The sequence below is a fragment of the Rattus norvegicus genome, chromosome 1, assembly GCF_036323735.1.
Source record: "Rattus norvegicus strain BN/NHsdMcwi chromosome 1, GRCr8, whole genome shotgun sequence".
NCBI classification, from domain to species: Eukaryota; Metazoa; Chordata; class Mammalia; order Rodentia; family Muridae; genus Rattus; species Rattus norvegicus.
The window spans coordinates 16,464,218-16,481,676 of NC_086019.1; the positions used below are offsets into that span (position 1 = coordinate 16,464,218).

A 17,459-nucleotide genomic window follows, 5' to 3' on the forward strand; every position below is an offset into this window, starting at 1 on the left:
AATTAAACTCTTTCTTTTATAAGTTGCCTTAATTATAGTGTCCTATCACAGCAACAGAAAAGTCAGTCACCTTACCTTCTAAAAATCTGGAGTCCAGATTCATTTTGATCCAATACCAATAGGGTTCCACAGCCTAGAAGAAAAATACAACAAAACAAAACCCTAAGTCCTGTTGTTGAACCTTCTGGGAGACATCTAGGACGATGTGTTAATTCTGTGGACCAGCTTTAACTACCCCAAACTTCCCGGAAATTAACCATAACTGTATATACACGAAAGGATTAAAAGTTACATGGTCAGAAGTTTTTTTTTTTCTTTTTTTTCTTTTCTTTTCTTTTTTTTTTTTTTCCCGGAGCTGAGAACTGAACCCAGGGCCTTGCGCTTACTAGGCAAGTAGGGGGTAGTTAGTAGTTAGTAGGGGTTGGGGATTTGGCTCAGTGGTAGAGCGCTTGCAAGGCCCTGGGTTCGGTCCCCAGCTCCGAAAAAAAGAAAAGAAAAAAAAAAGTTACATAGTATGCTTCAGTCACTAAACATCCACCTTACATCTGGCCTGACTGGGATGTAACACCAGTCTGGGGAAACGCATCAAAGTAACAACTAAAACCAGGCCAGGCTGGAGGCACACAAACCCGTCAAGTTGAAGCTAACACCTCTAATAACGGAAGATAAGGAAGGCTCATGCTTACAAACTCCCAAGACTGTGATCCTGCCTTCCTGATACATGTAAAACACATTGATTACAGCATTTTAAGACAAAGTATGTGTGGAAATACCATACACTCTTCAGTCAGGTGTTGGAGACAGTACTCATTTCAGTTAATTACTACTGGCAAGCAATTATTTTTGCTCAAAGACTACTGTCTTTCCACCCCCCCATCCCATATTCTATCAACATCTGATCCAAGTGAATCTGTGCTTGAATTTTACAAGGTAAGGTGACTATAAGCTCACACTCACACTCAACTGTCACTAGAGTCTGAACAGAACTATGCTTTGAGTTTCTGTGATCAGTGAGGTGTGTAAAGTGGTAAAGATCATCCACTTAAACATAACTGATGAAAAAGAAAATCAGCTCTGGGGGCAGAGAAATGGCAGATCCCTCACAAGTGCAGAAGACCTAGCTTCTAGTCCCAGCAGCCACTTGATGGCTGACAACCATCAGTAATGGATCCAACACCCTCTTTAAACATCCTCTACTGACCTTAGCAGGTACCAGGTATGCCATGGTTCACAGACATACATATAAGGAAAAAACTCAGACACAGACACACACACTATAGAAAACAATTCCTAAATATTTCAACTTCTTATAAGAAACCTTTATAAAAGACGTAAGTCTTCCTCCTAACTAGTGATCAAGAACTGAAAATCCAACCATGCAAGCACTAAGCACTCATGGTCAAAACTATAAGGAAATAAGTTATTTTTCAGAAATCATATTTTTTTCCTGCAGTGAACAAAAATACTACAGTTCGCTGACATTATGCAATGGCTCGCCACACACTTCTCCTGCGCGTAAACAAGAGATGGGGTATAAGTTAAAATAAATGGCTTGAGCACATAGACATCTCTGCGCATTTATCCATTTTCAATGAGACAACAAAAAGCGAGCACAGAACTTTCTTTTTTTTTTTTTTTTTTTTTTCTTTTTCAAGAAAGGGCCCGCGTCGCTCTACGTTTCAGTTGAGGATGGCTTTGAACTCGTGATCTGTTAACTCCATCTTGCATGTGCTGAGAAGTGCATCCTTCTTACAGAAGGGAAAGGATAAGCTACAGACTTCCCTTGGGCTTCAAAGGCCAACTATGCAGAAAGGGGGACCAAGGAGGGAGGGCCGAGCTCTGTCTCCCCCTGGCGGTGGCGAGCGGCAACACGCGCTCAGCAGCGTGTCCTATGCCCGCCCCGGAGGCGCGGCCCGCGCTCACCCGCGATGCCGTAATGCTGCGCAGCGGCACAGGCCAGGCGGCCCGGCAGGTACGGAGAGAACTCGACCGCATAGCCGTGGCGACCCGGCACCCGCAGCGTCCGCGCCGCGCTCATCCCGCCCGCCCGTCGCCACTCGGCCTCCCCACCCGGGCGCGGAAACAATCTCGAGGAAGAAGTGCACGGCCGAGGTTCCCTGAGAGAACTTAGGGAAGGCCGGGCGGAAGTGACGACGCCGACCCGCGGAATCCTAGATTTTGATTGGTCCACATAGAAAAGGAAGAGGACTCCGGGAAGACCATTTTTCTTTTGGGCAAAAACCCCAGCGATTTGCAACTGGTCTTCCAGAGATTGTTCTAGATTTAAGAGAAAAGATATCAGTTAGGGGTCACTTCTGAGAGTTGTCCACGTTTCGTGGCAGCCTCCATAGCGGGGCACCTTGTGTTTTTAATTGCTTGAACTTTCAACAATTTGCTGTTCTGGCATTTTCCTGATGATTACGAAATAAAAGCCACAACAAACTCAAAAAGCAGTCAGTGAGTCCAGAGGCAACGAATGGAGTGCTGTGTTGCCCCAAGGTAATTTGAATCAGACAACAATGAAGTTAAAAGATAGGACTATTATCTTGTGCAATTAGCTGTCTATAGGTGTTAAATAGTCTCTCTGTGAAGATATAGTCCGGTAATTAAGGAAAAGTCAGGCTCATTAATTCGTTCAAACAGTTGCCAAACATATGCAGTGAGGTAGATGATTGTGCAGTTTGCCAAACCAAACAATGACTAGTGAAAGAGATTGTTATTAATCATTAAACCTCATATACCAAGCATGGCACTAGACTTTTGCATTCAAAATCCCCACTGGGGAACATGGTTGAGCTCAAGCGATTACAAGTCATGAAAGCTGTTAAGTGTAACCAAAATGCTATTGATGCTATGATAAATATGCATGGTGTCTTTAAGGGTGGAGTGGTAGGGAAAGCTTTAGAAAGGAGATAATCTAGGGTGAATTCATACAAACGGATGTTCTTTAAATAAAAGTTGGAAGCCATTGTGGGATCAGGTGAAGGGTGAAGAACCCAGGAAAGCTAAAACCATAAGGGATGGTAGCCACCAGAATTCAGTCTAGCCTGATAGGAAAGAGCATTTTGGGTAGATTTCACCTGATTAGAGGAAGTCAAATGCTCCAACATGAAGTTTTGTATTGTACACCATGCCAGAGGAACTGTGGTGCAGTTTAAATAGTAGAGAACTGTATAAGTTTTCAGATATGGATCCTTAAGTGAGTTACCATTCTCAAGAAACACTAACTGGAGACTAGAGATTGGCAATGGAGTACCAGTTAAGAGACTTTAGCAACAACTCAAGCAAAAGACACCATGACCCAGTCGTAGTGTTTTATTGAGAATTATGGTAAGGTGTGGAGAGGGTGAAATTAAGGGTCAAATGAAGACAAAAGGTTTAAATCGTTTCCAACTCTTAGTAGAGTGCTTATATAGACTCAGGAATTGTTTGTTGAAATAAGGACAACGGGGAGGAGACAAATTTGGGACAGCAAAATCTCCAGTTTAATGTGTTGAGTGCGTACTGTGTGTGGTATTGAGTACAGCAGAACGGAGCCCAGGCAAGCCTTCTTATTTGCATGTAGATAATAGTTAAGCCACGGGAATGATTTTTATTTAGGAAGAGAATGGTTTGATAAGAGAAGGCAGATAAAGGCAGAAGTTGGGGAAACACGGCCATGCGGAAAGACGGCAATGGAGAAGCTGTGGAAGGTGAGAGTGATGCACATGATGGGGACTACAGACTAATTTATTACTTGGTTCAAGAATACTGCTCAGGACCTAGAGAGATGGCTCAGCAGTTAAGAGCATTGACTGCTTTTCCAGAGGTCCTGAGTTCAATTCCCAGCAACCACATGGTGGCTCACAACCATCTGTAATGGAATCCAATGCCCTCTTCTGGTGTGTCAGAAGACAGCTATAGTGTACTCATATATATTCACATCACATAAAATAAATTCCTTTGTTTAGAAAAAAAAAAAGAAGGGGTTGGGGATTTAGCTCAGTGGTAGAGCGTTTGCCTAGCAAGCGCAAGGCCCTGGGTTCGGTCCCCAGCTCGGAAAAAAAACAAAAAAAAAAAAAAACAAAAAAAAAGAAGAAGAAAAGAAAATACTGCTCAAGTCAGGCATGGTGAAAGAATGCCTTTAAGCCCAGAATTTTGGAGACAGAGGTAGGTGGACCTCTGAGTTTGAGGCTAGCCCACTCTACAGAGTGGCTGTCCTGGGGACAACCAGGAGTATAGACAGAAACCCTGTCTCCACAAACAGAACAACCAACAAGATATATACCTCACGCTGGGAGGACTCACACACTATCTTCTGACGTAGATTTAGATCCTTAGTAAGTAGATCTGCGTTAGGCAGTGGCACAGCAGAGTTCTTACAGCTGTGTAAGCATTGTTTAGGCGCCTGGTATCTCTGTCCATAGCAGTACTAACTGCAGACTAGGCAAAATATGGAAATTATTCCAATAACGGCAGGCAAGGATTGGCTATCATAAACTCAGATGTTTAAGAAGTAGAGCATTGAAAAGAGACCTCACCGCCTGGTCAGGTGGGCACTCCTGAGGCTGCAGAGCGGAGGAGACCACCAACACTGCCCACCCCTGCCCACATCCCTGGCCCAAGAGGAAACTGTATAAGGCCTCTGGGCTCCCGTGGGGGAGGGCCCAGGAGCGGCAGGACCCCTGCCTGAGACACCGCCAGAACCTGAAGGAAACAGACCGGATAAACAGTTCTCTGCACCCAAATCCCGTGGGAGGGAGAGCTAAACCTTCAGAGAGGCAGACAAGCCTGGGAAACCAGAAGAGACTGCTCTCTGCGCACACATCTCGGACGCCAGAGGAAAACACCAAAGGCCATCTGGAACCCTGGTGCACTGAAGCCCCCGAAAGGGGCGGCACAGGTCTTCCTGGTTGCTGCCGCTGCAGAGAGCCCGTGGGCAGCACCCCACTAGCGAACTTGAGCCTCGGGACCACAGGTAAGACCAACTTTTCTGCTGCAAGAAAGCTGCCTGGTGAACTCAAGACACAGGCCCACAGGAACAGCTGAAGACCTGTAGCGAGGAAAAACTACACGCCCGAAAGCAGAACACTCTGTCCCAATAACTGACTGAAAGAGAGGAAAACAGGTCTACAGCACTCCTGACACACAGGCTTATAGGACAGTCTAGCCACTGTCAGAAATAGCAGAACAAAGAAACACTAGAGATAATCTGATGGCGAGAGGCAAGCCCAGGAACCCAAGTAACAGAAACCAAGACTACATGGCATCATCGGAGCCCAATTCTCCCACCAAAACAAACATGGAATATCCAAACACACCAGAAAAGCAAGATCTAGTTTCAAAATCATATTTGATCATGATGCTGGAGGACTTCAAGAAAGACGTGAAGAACTCCCTTAGGGAAACACAGGAAAACATTAATAAACAAGTAGAAGCCTACAGAGAGGAATCGCAAAAATCCCTGAAAGAATCGCAAAAATCCCTGAAAGAATTCCAGGAAAACACAATCAAACAGCTGAAGGAATTAAAAATGGAAATAGAAGCAATCAAGAAAGAACACATGGAAACAACCCTGGATATAGAAAACCAAAAGAAGAGACAAGGAGCTGTAGATACAAGCCTCACCAACAGAATTCAAGAGATGGAAGAGAGAATCTCAGGAGCAGAAGATTCCATAGAAATCATTGACTCAACTGTCAAAGATAATGTAAAGCGGAAAAAGCTACTGGTCCAAAATATACAGGAAATCCAGGACTCAATGAGAAGATCAAACCTAAGGATAATAGGTATAGAAGAGAGTAAAGACTCCCAGCTCAAAGGACCAGTAAATATCTTCAACAAAATCATAGAAGAAAACTTCCCTAACCTAAAAAAAGAGATACCCATAGGCATACAAGAAGCCTACAGAACTCCAAATAGATTGGACCAGAAAAGAAACACCTCCCGTCACATAATAGTCAAAACACCAAACGCACAAAATAAAGAAAGAATATTAAAAGCAGTAAGGGAAAAAGGTCAAGTAACATATAAAGGCAGACCTATCAGAATCACACCAGACTTCTCGCCAGAAACTATGAAGGCCAGAAGATCCTGGACTGATGTCATACAGACCCTAAGAGAACACAAATGCCAGCCCAGGTTACTGTATCCTGCAAAACTCTCAATTAACATAGATGGAGAAACCAAGATATTCCATGACAAAAGCAAATTTACACAATATCTTTCTACAAATCCAGCACTACAAAGGATAATAAATGGTAAAGCCCAACATAAGGAGGCAAGCTATACCCTAGAAGAAGCAAGAAACTAATCGTCTTGGCAACAAAACAAAGAGAATGAAAGCACACAAACATAACCTCACATCCAAATATGAATATAAAGGGAAACAATAATCACTATTCCTTAATATCTCTCAACATCAATGGCCTCAACCCCCCAATAAAGAGACATAGATTAACAAACTGGATACGCAACGAGGAGCCTGCATTCTGCTGCCTTCAGGAAACACACCTCAGAGACAAAGACAGACATTACCTCAGAGTGAAAGGCTGGAAAACAATTTTCCAAGCAAATGGTCAGAAGAAGCAAGCTGGAGTAGACATTCTAATATCAAATAAAATCAATTTTCAACTAAAAGTCATCAAAAAAGATAAGGAAGGACACTTCATATTCATCAAAGGAAAAATCCACCAAGATGAACTCTCAATCCTAAATATCTATGCCCCAAATACAAGGGCACCTACATACGTAAAAGAAACCTTACTAAAGCTCAAAACACACATTGCACCTCACACAATAATAGTGGGAGATTTCAACACCCCACTCTCATCAATGGACAGATCATGGAAACAGAAATTAAACAGAGACGTAGACAGACTAAGAGAAGTCATGAGCCAAATGGACTTAACGGATATTTATAGAACATTCTATCCTAAAGCAAAAGGATATACCTTCTTCTCAGCTCCTCATGGTACTTTCTCCAAAATTGACCATATAATTGGTCAAAAAACGGGCCTCAACAGGTACAGAAAGATAGAAATAATCCCATGCGTGCTATCGGACCAGCACGGCCTAAAACTGGTCTTCAATAACAATCAAGGAAGAATGCCCACATATACTTGGAAATTGAACAATGCTCTACTCAATGATAACCTGGTCAAGGAAGAAATAAAGAAAGAAATTAAAAACTTTTTAGAATTTAATGAAAATGAAGGTACAACATACCCAAACTTATGGGACACAATGAAAGCTGTGCTAAGAGGAAAACTCATAGCGCTGAGTGCCTGCAGAAAGAAACAGGAAAGAGCATATGTCAGCAGCTTGACAGCACACCTAAAAGCTCTAGAACAAAAAGAAGCAAATGCACCCAGGAGGAGTAGAAGGCAGGAAATAATCCAACTCAGAGCTGAAATCAACCAAGTAGAAACAAAAAGGACCATAGAAAGAATCAACAGAACCAAAAGTTGGTTCTTTGAGAAAATCAACAAGATAGATAAACCCTTAGCCAGACTAACGAGAGGACACAGAGAGTGCGTCCAAATTAACAAAATCAGAAATGAAAAGGGAGACATAACAACAGATTCAGAGGAAATTCAAAAAATCATCAGATCTTACTATAAAAACCTACATTCAACAAAACTTGAAAATCTTCAGGAAATGGACAATTTCCTAGACAGATACCAGGTACCGAAGTTAAATCAGGAACAGATAAACCAGTTAAACAACCCCATAACTCCTAAGGAAATAGAAGCAGTCATTAAAGGTCTCCCAACCAAAAAGAGCCCAGGTCCAGACGGGTTTAGTGCAGAATTCTATCAAACCTTCATAGAAGACCTCATACCAATATTATCCAAACTATTCCACAAAATTGAAACAGATGGATCACTACCGAATACCTTCTACGAAGCCACAATTACTCTTATACCTAAACCACACAAAGACACAACAAAGAAAGAGAACTTCAGACCAATTTCCCTTATGAATATCGACGCAAAAATACTCAACAAAATTCTGGGAAACTGAATCCAAGAGCACATCAAAACAATCATCCACCATGACCAAGTAGGCTTCATCCCAGGCATGCAGGGATGGTTTAATATACGGAAAACCATCAACGTGATCCATTATATAAACAAACTGAAAGAACAAAACCACATGATCATTTCATTAGACGCTGAGAAAGCATTTGACAAAATTCAACACCCCTTCATGATAAAAGTCCTGGAAAGAATAGGAATTCAAGGCCCATACCTGAACATAGTAAAAGCCATATACAGCAAACCAGTTGCTAACATTAAACTAAATGGAGAGAAACTTGAAGCAATCCCACTAAAATCAGGGACTAGACAAGGCTGCCCACTCTCTCCCTACTTATTCAATATAGTTCTTGAAGTTCTAGCCAGAGCAATCAGACAACAAAAGGAGGTCAAGGGGATACAGATCGGAAAAGAAGAAGTCAAAATATCACTATTTGCAGATGACATGATAGTATATTTAAGTGATCCCAAAAGTTCCACCAGAGAACTACTAAAGCTGATAAACAACTTCAGCAAAGTGGCTGGGTATAAAATTAACTCAAATAAATCAGTTGCCTTCCTCTATACAAAAGAGAAACAAGCCGAGAAAGAAATTAGGGAAACGACACCCTTCATAATAGACCCAAATAATATAAAGTACCTTGGTGTGACTTTAACAAAGCAAGTAAAAGATCTGTACAATAAGAACTTCAAGACACTGAAGAAGGAAATTGAAGAAGACCTCAGAAGATGGAAAGATCTCCCATGCTCATGGATTGGCAGGATTAATATAGTAAAAATGGCCATTTTACCAAAAGCAATCTACAGATTCAATGCAATCCCCATCAAAATACCAATCCAATCCTTCAAAGAGTTAGACAGAACAATTTGCAAATTCATCTGGAATAACAAAAAACCCAGGATAGCTAAAGCTATCCTCAACAATAAAAGGACTTCAGGGGGAATCACTATCCCTGAACTCAAGCAGTATTACAGAGCAATAGTGATAAAAACGGCATGGTATTGGTACAGAGACAGACAGATAGACCAATGGAATAGAATTGAAGACCCAGAAATGAACCCACACACCTATGGTCACTTGATTTTTGACAAAGGAGCCAAAACCATCCAATGGAAAAAAGATAGCATTTTCAGCAAATGGTGCTGGTTCAACTGGAGGGCAACATGTAGAAGAATGCAGATCGATCCATCCTTATCACCCTGTACAAAGCTTAAGTCCAAGTGGATCAAGGACCTCCACATCAAACCAGACACACTCAAACTAATAGAAGAAAAACTAGGGAAGCATCTGGAACACATGGGCACTGGAAAAAATTTCCTGAACAAAACACCAATGGCTTATGCTCTAAGATCAAGAATCGACAAATGGGATCTCATAAAACTGCAAAGCTTCTGTAAGGCAAAGGACACTGTGGTTAGGACAAAACGGCAACCAACAGATTGGGAAAAGATCTTTACCAATCCTACAACAGATAGAGGCCTTATATCCAAAATATACAAAGAACTCAAGAAGTTAGACCGCAGGGAAACAAATAACCCTATTAAAAAATGGGGTTCAGAGCTAAACAAAGAATTCACAGCTGAGGAATGCCGAATGGCTGAGAAACACCTAAAGAAATGTTCAACATCTTTAGTCATAAGGGAAATGCAAATCAAAACAACCCTGAGATTTCACCTCACACCAGTGAGAATGGCTAAGATCAAAAACACAGGTGACAGCAGATGCTGGCGAGGATGTGGAGAAAGAGGAACACTCCTCCATTGTTGGTGGGATTGCAAACTGGTACAACCATTCTGGAAATCAGTCTGGAGGATCCTCAGAAAATTGGACATTGAACTGCCTGAGGATCCAGCTATACCTCTCTTGGGCATATACCCAAAAGATGCCCCAACATATAAAAAAGACACGTGCTCCACTATGTTCATTGCAGCCTTATTTATAATAGCCAGAAGCTGGAAAGAACCCAGATGCCCTTCAACAGAGGAATGGATACAGAAAATGTGGTACATCTACACAATGGAATATTACTCAGCTATCAAAAACAACGACCTTATGAAATTTGTAGGCAAATGGTTGGAACTGGAAAACATCATCCTGAGTGAGCTAACCCAATCACAGAAAGACATACATGGTATGCACTCATTGATAAGTGGCTATTAGCCCAAATGCTTGGATTACCCTAGATGCCTAGAACAAATGAAACTCAAGACGGATGATCAAAATGTGAATGCTTCACTCCTTCTTTAAAAGGGGAACAAGAATACCCTTGGCAGGGAAGAGAGAGGCAAAGATTAAAACAGAGACTGAAGGAACACCCATTCAGAGCCTGCCCCACATGTGGCCTATACATATACAGCCACCCAATTAGACAAGATGGATGAAGCAAAGAAGTGCAGACCGACAGGAGCCGGATGTAGATCGCTCCTGAGAGACACAGCCAGAATACAGCAAATACAGAGGCGAATGCCAGCAGCAAACCACTGAACTGAGAATAGGACCCCCGTTGAAGGAATCAGAGAAAGAACTGGAAGAGCTTGAAGGGGCTCGAGACCCCATATGTACAACAATGCCAAGCAACCAGAGCTTCCAGGGACTAAGCCACTACCTAAGGACTATACATGGACTGACCCTGGACTCTGACCTCATAGGTAGCAATGAATATCCTAGTAAGAGCACCAGTGGAAGGGGAAGCCCTGGGTCCTGCTAATACTGAACCCCCAGTGAACTAGACTGGTGGGGGGAGGGCGGCAATGGGGGGAGGGTTGGGAGGGGAACACCCATAAGGAAGGGGAGGGGGGAGGGGGATGTTTGCCCGGATACGGGAAAGGGAATAACACTCGAAATGTATATAAGAAATACTCAAGTTAATAAAAAAAAAAAAAGAGAGATAAAGTAATCATAAAAAAAAAAGAAGTAGAGCATTTCTGCATTTTAGGGGATTTAAATATCTATCCCTAAGGGGAGCCTGGGGGAATGTGTGTTGTTTGGCACGGCACAGCCAGATCAAAAACATCAACTCCTCAGACCCATGGGATTGGGCACAGCCCTAGCAGAATGAGGCTCAGCAGGTGAGCACAGCCTTCCTCTGGTTTGCTGTGAATGTCGATGGTGTGTGCAAGTGTGTGTGTTTGTAAATGTTAGACAAACTAACTCCCCTTCCTGTGCTGTACGTAATGAATGCACCGAGGTTCTAAGTTGTTGCTACAGAGTTCTAGCGGAGCAGTCTGCATCTAACTAGCGTGTGTTTGTCTGCTCTTTCAGCATCCCTCACTGCCCTGGGATCCGGGCATGCAAGAGGCAGCATCTGCCCCTGGACTCAGAGAATTCTGTCTCACCTTGCTTGAGGCTTCTTGGCATTCCGAAGGGGGACCAGTTAGTGTCTGTGACGTTCATAAAGGCAGGGTCAGAGTGGCGTTCACTCTCCAGTAACTAAAGCAGGACCTGGCACATGGGGAAGGGTCTCTCAGACAGCTTTCCCATGTGAGTTTGGATGGACACGTCATGCTGGATACAGGAAGTCAACGTGATGGGCTCCCACTAACCTGAGATCTCCGCGAATCCACATCGCTGTCACTTGTCATACTTTGGACTACCTCCTTCCAACCTCTTCTCTGTCACTGTCATGATATGATCCTCTCTAACTTGCTCCCTTCCCAGGACAGCTCAGTGCTCCTATTTCTGTGAATCCATGCTTTCACTGAAGGCTCTACCAGCTTCTGTGCCAGTCCTCCGAGTACCAGGAGCCAGTAACCACAAAGGTTCCGCCTACTTAACTGAATGAAGGGGGGGAAAAAAGCAAAGGAAAACGAGGTGTGCTAATTGTCATATAGTTCCATTAATGTGTAATATTAAAGGATATTGACCAATTACCAATTCATAACCACATAATAATCAATACATGGAGGCAGACATATGGTAACCATGCTACCTCTTGATTATCAACCAGACAAGCCGCCAAACCCCCAAATCTTACTCCCTACTGCCTAGGAGTCTTGTGGGGTTGACTTTCACAAAGCAGATTTTTAGGACACAGTAGGAGCGTGTCTATTCAAAGTCTCAAAGGATGGAAATTGGGCTTGTGTGTTTAGTGCTGAAGAATCAACCCAGACCTTCTCGAGCTATGCAAATATTCTACCATTTGTAGGGCTCTGGAACCCTGGTGTGCTCCCAGGGAGATCTTTTGCCCGACTAGGTGCATGGGCTCAGGCGAAGGGGAGAGAACTCAGGCAGGGACGGGGAGAGCTTCTGGAGTCCCCAGCTGCCAGTCCTTCCCCTTTTCTCCTTTCTGCCACTGCTGCTTGGGCTGAGCAGCAGAAGACTGACTAGCCACTGAGGGGTGAAGGGGAGCTTCTGGTGGTGATTTGGGAACAAATGGCTCTTATGACAGAAGCTCTCCAATGTTGGAATAATTCCTGCACATGTTTAATTCTGAGCACGACCTTTAAATACAGTGTTTTGGACGGGTCAGTGTCTGACAGCAGGTACTTCCTATTGGTTTGGCCTGAGAGCTTGGGAAGACCTCAGCTACATATTTGGAGGCGTGGACCTGCTTCTATGATTGATCTGTCTTGAGTCTCTGTGACCTGCGGTCTGGGTAACTGGTCTGTCTCAAACATCTCTACAGGGGTCTGTTGGGGGCACAGCTACTCGAGGCCCTGATATTCTGGGAGACTGGGAATGTTCCTGCTGTCCCTTTTAGGGTCTCCCGGGGATTCGACCTATCTCGGCCAGGAATCAGGGTACCTTTCACTCCCCACCGCCCCATTCAACTAGCCATACCCCTGTGAAACTTTATATGGGTAGAAGATAGGCAGCTCACTAGTACTTAACTAGTCACCAGTCTAGCCCTAGGTTGATCCTGTCTCAGTGGAATAAGGTGGAGCATGACAGAGAAGGATATCTGATATCCTTCTCTGGCCTCAGTGTGTGCACCAGGATGGCCTTGTACACAGAAATGCACATTAAGCATGCATGCGTATACACACACACACACACACACACACACACACACACACACACACACACACCACTCTGAGTGATTCAGCACAGAGAATAAAAGTGCATTTAGAGTAAAGTGTTCAGCTCTGTCAGGAACTTAGAAAATGGAAGCAGACACTGAACCTGCTAAAGGGATGGTGTGCTCCAAAGATTCTGTTTTGGGAAGGCGAGCCCTCACGCACACTCCCAAACACACTACCAGGAGCAAAAACCCAAGTCTCAGGCTGAGACTGCTAAGACAGTCCATGCAGGGTCTCGCATGCGCGATGGAAGCCCTGGGTATTATATGACAGCTTCCTGCTAGAACCAGAGGATACCACCAGACCAGAATTCCTCACATGGCAATGTGGTGTGAGTATAGACTCCAGAGGCAATGGGCTCATTTCCAGTTACTGATTATCAGCTTTACTGCTCAAAGTTAAAATCTGAATTCCAGTGATATTTCATTTCCTTTTTTTTTTTTTTTTATTTTCCAAAGATGGGGACCGAACCCAGGGCCTTGCACTTGCTAGGCAAGCGCTCTACCACTGAGCTAAGTCCCCAGCCCCTGATATTTCATTTCCGTTAGACAATGAGTGTGCTACATGTGATGCTTGAGTCATCTTGGAAGTTTACATGCATGGGGGGGCATCTTCATGCCTGTTTGTTCCAAGACCTTTGCGCTCAGGAAAACATGTGATATCACCTCAATTACACTCCCTGTGAGGGTGACACAGATGGCTTACATAATCCTGAATTGGTGTCAACATGAAGACCTCTGTCACTCATGTTTGCAGACACTCACGAGTTCGATTCCAAACTAAACTATTATTCTGATTAGATAAAGGGCAATTTGAACTCACAGGTAAAAGAGCAACTTGCCCCTACTTTTCAAAATTAATGGCTTACAGAACAAGTTTGTTTGTTTGTTTGTTTGTTTGTTTGTTTGTTTTTCTCTCTGCATATCCCTGGTTGTCCTGGAGCTCTCTCTGTAGACCAGGCTGACCTCAAACTCACAGATGACCACCTGCCTCTGCCTCCAGAGTGCTGGGATTAAAAGCATGCCCCAGCACCACCCAGCGGAGAACAATAGTTTTAGAAAGTATGATGCATTAAAGAGAAACTCTGATGGCAGTGTGAACTGAAAGGTTTAGGTCATGCAGACGTATATCGTGTGCCACCTTCTCCCAAGACTGGTATTCCTCTCTGTTAGCTTTCAGAGAGGAAGCACTCAAGAAGCTCAAAAATGAAACTAATTCCCCTTTCTCCATCTCCCTAAGACCACAGATTTCCTCTGACCTCTGCAGCCACGGCTTTACTGTTGCCGGTTTGTTTTTAAGCTGCCCCTACCCAGGCATGGTCTTACCTTCCTGTCTCACAAGAAAACTGTCCTTTTGAGCTTCTCTATCAAGGGCTGAGTGCTTCCAGAAATTCCCACCAACAGAAGATTGAATTACTAATGTTATTAAAAAGACGTTTTTGTGTCTTCATGAGTCTATGAGAATTACAATGGCTTTTCTTATTTTTCCCCTTTTTACAAGCCATAGGCCATCTCCTCTTTGTAGCAAATTTGATGAATAAAAATGTTAGTAAGTTGGGGTTGGGGATTTAGCTCAGTGGTAGAGCGCTTGCCTAGGAAGCACAAGGCCCTGGGTTCGGTCCCCAGCTCCGAAAAAAAGAACCAAAAAAAAAAAATGTTAGTAAGAAAACCAATATTAAGACAACATTATAGTGGAGAAAGCATGGCTGAGTAACAGAAGACTCTGTGTTTTGACAAAAGACACTTGGACATTTGGGGTTGTCTTTTCCTGCCAATAAAATATGGATGGTATGGTCCAATTTTTTTAAGAAAATTCATTATAAGTTTAAGACTTCTTATAAGGAAGATTCACCATACTTGAAAGATATTTTTATTCACACTAAGCCCACCAGAGGGTGGTCAAGCTTTATCCCATGTTTCCATGATACAGGGTAACATTTCCTGTCACTGGGGAAGTAATGTTGGGAACTAAATCAATAAAGCAAATACTGTTGAAAATCATGCTGCTCCTTAAGAATTACAAAACACTGCCAAAAAAAATTAAAAGCTTGTTGACCTAAATTCATTTTCTTTATAAAGAATTAGTATTTGTTTTTGAGATATTCATCCAAATATCCAGGCTATATATTTTTGCATATGTACTCTTTAAGAAAAAATGCACATATGTGGTAAAATATTTGGACAGTAAATAATGAGAAGTCTTTTCATGCCAGATACTTTAAATGTGAGTTCCAATTAAAAAAAAACTTTTTTATATCCATGTGTTCTGAACTTGGAGATTTAACCAATCTATGGAAAATATTTGAGGAACAAATTATGTTACCAACCATATAGCAATGTTTTTCTTCCTGTCTCTTTCCCCAGAAAATGCAATGTGTGGCAGGAAATTCTAAGAAGACTTACATCTATCTCCCTTGCAGAGCTGGCTGTCTAGATCATCAGGATTTGCAGAGCAATGGAATATTCCACATCGACAGCCAAAGTCATCTTTGGCTAGCTTTTGTTCAATAACCCTTACTATCAATATCTGTATCCGACCTAATATCAACTTGAGTACTATATAAAACTGTGACAAAGTATGGCTAAGCAGACAGAGCACCTCCTCCTGACTGTAGCCCACTAGGTGACTATCTTCACTATATAGGGAGTTAGTCAGGCTGGGCTGTGTGAGACTTTGTTTCAAACTTTTAAAAAGTTGGTTTCCAATGGGAAAAAAGTGAGCGTGTGTGTGTGTGTGTGTGTGTGTGTGTGTGTGTGTGTGTGTGTGTGTGTGTGTATGGTCTACTGGTAAATTAAATCATAAAATGTTTCTGAGAAGAAAATACCACAGTTGCTCTAGGAAGAATGGAGACATTGAAAGTCAAAATTGAACAAGACTTACTTACTAGTCCCTGTTTTCTTTTATTACTTTTAAATTGTATACTACAAACAACTATAATATACCTTTGGGTATTATTCCGTATCAACCCATATTTTTATCATATATATTTTTAGCCATCCAGAAGGTTCCGAATTTACTCAAAGTAATATGTGCATATTTTTACCCCAAGTAATATTGCTACGAACTGGCTTAAGCAGATTTGGGTTTAAGAGCAGGGTCCAACCACTCGTCATCAGAACAATGTGGTTAAGTATTCCCCTTCAGCTTCCTTATCTGGACATGGAGTTAATAATTAGTTCCTAAAACAAAGATGCAAAGAACCCAGGATTATGCCGGGCACAGAGCATTGTGCTACATTGTCACAACTTGTTTGGACTAGACTGTCCCTGTCCCCTACATCAAATTCATGTGTGAAAGCTCTAACTTGTCCATGTGGTTGTATCTAGAGATGGAGCCTACAGGGCATTAATTAAAGCTCAGCGATATAGTGAGAGTGCAGTCCATATGCGATAGGACTGGTGTCCGAATTAGAAGAGAAGAGTTGTCAGAAAATTCTCACTTTCCTTATAGGGAAAAGCTTGCGAAGATGACTGCAAAGGCAACCACAGTCAAGCCAGAGGAGTCCTGACAACAGAAACCAAATTTGCAGGTACTGTGATGGAAATCTACCCAAAATGTGAAAAAAATAAATGCCCGGGTTTTTTTTTTTCTTAATTAAATTTTGTTTTTGTTAATTTTGGATACATTTTGAGCATATTCTTTCCACTCTCCCAATTTCTCCTATACCCCCCTGCCTCTTTGTCCACCCAATTTCCCGTCCATTGTCTCTTAAAGAGATAATCAAAATAAACTAACAGAACAGTGAGACAAAAACCACAGACAAATGAGAAAAGTGTTTGAGAAATGAGAAAAGGACATGGCTTCTGTTTTGTGTTGGCTAACTTCCTGGGCCTGCCCTGGAGAATGATTGATACACTCAGTAACCTCCATTGGAGGAAACTAATTTTCTCTTTCCCAGCAAGTATCAGTTGCAAATAGTTCCCTGGGGTAGGACTTTGTGTCTACCTCCCCTTCTCTGTTCTGGGTGTTTGTCTGGTTTGAACCTGTGTAAATCATGTGTATGCTGTGACAGAGTCTTGGAGTTCAGATTGTATCTTGATGACAAAGTTTCCCTTAACTCATCCACCATCTCTGGCTCTCTCTCTCTCTCTCTCTCTCTCTCTCTCTCTCTCTCTCTCTCTCTCTGCCTCTTCTTTAGCACAGACCCCTGAGCCTGAAGGGGAAGGATTTGATAAAGACATGCTACATAATACTGAGTGTTTGGGCTGGAGAGATGGCTCAGTGTTTAAGAGCACTGGCTGCTCTTCCAGAGGTCCTGAGTTCAAGTCCCAGCAACTACATGGTGGCTCACAACCATCTGTAATGGGATCCAATGCCCTCTTCTGGTGTGTCTGAGAACAGCTACAGTGTACTCTTTGAAAAATGAATCTTTAAAAAGAGAAAGACTGAGTGTTCAAGGTCTCCCACTATCTCCATATTGTC

General features: G+C 42.7%; 2 protein-coding genes across 2 annotated transcripts in view; both read right to left on the minus strand.

The window, feature by feature from the left end:
* Pex7 (peroxisomal biogenesis factor 7) overlaps positions 1-2,087 on the minus strand; it is a 63,986-nt gene extending 61,899 nt beyond the window's left edge. Inside the window, exons 1-2 of the mRNA NM_001034147.1 lie at positions 1,924-2,087; positions 76-133 (exon numbers count right to left, since the gene is read on the minus strand). Of these exons, the coding sequence (NP_001029319.1) occupies positions 76-133; positions 1,924-2,038 (173 nt within the window). The 5' untranslated portion in view covers positions 2,039-2,087. The remainder of the gene's footprint in view (positions 1-75; positions 134-1,923) is intronic.
* LOC102547604 (60S ribosomal protein L27a-like) overlaps positions 1-17,459 on the minus strand; it is a 170,201-nt gene that overhangs the window by 149,689 nt on the left and 3,053 nt on the right. The gene's annotated exons all lie outside the window — the stretch shown is intronic.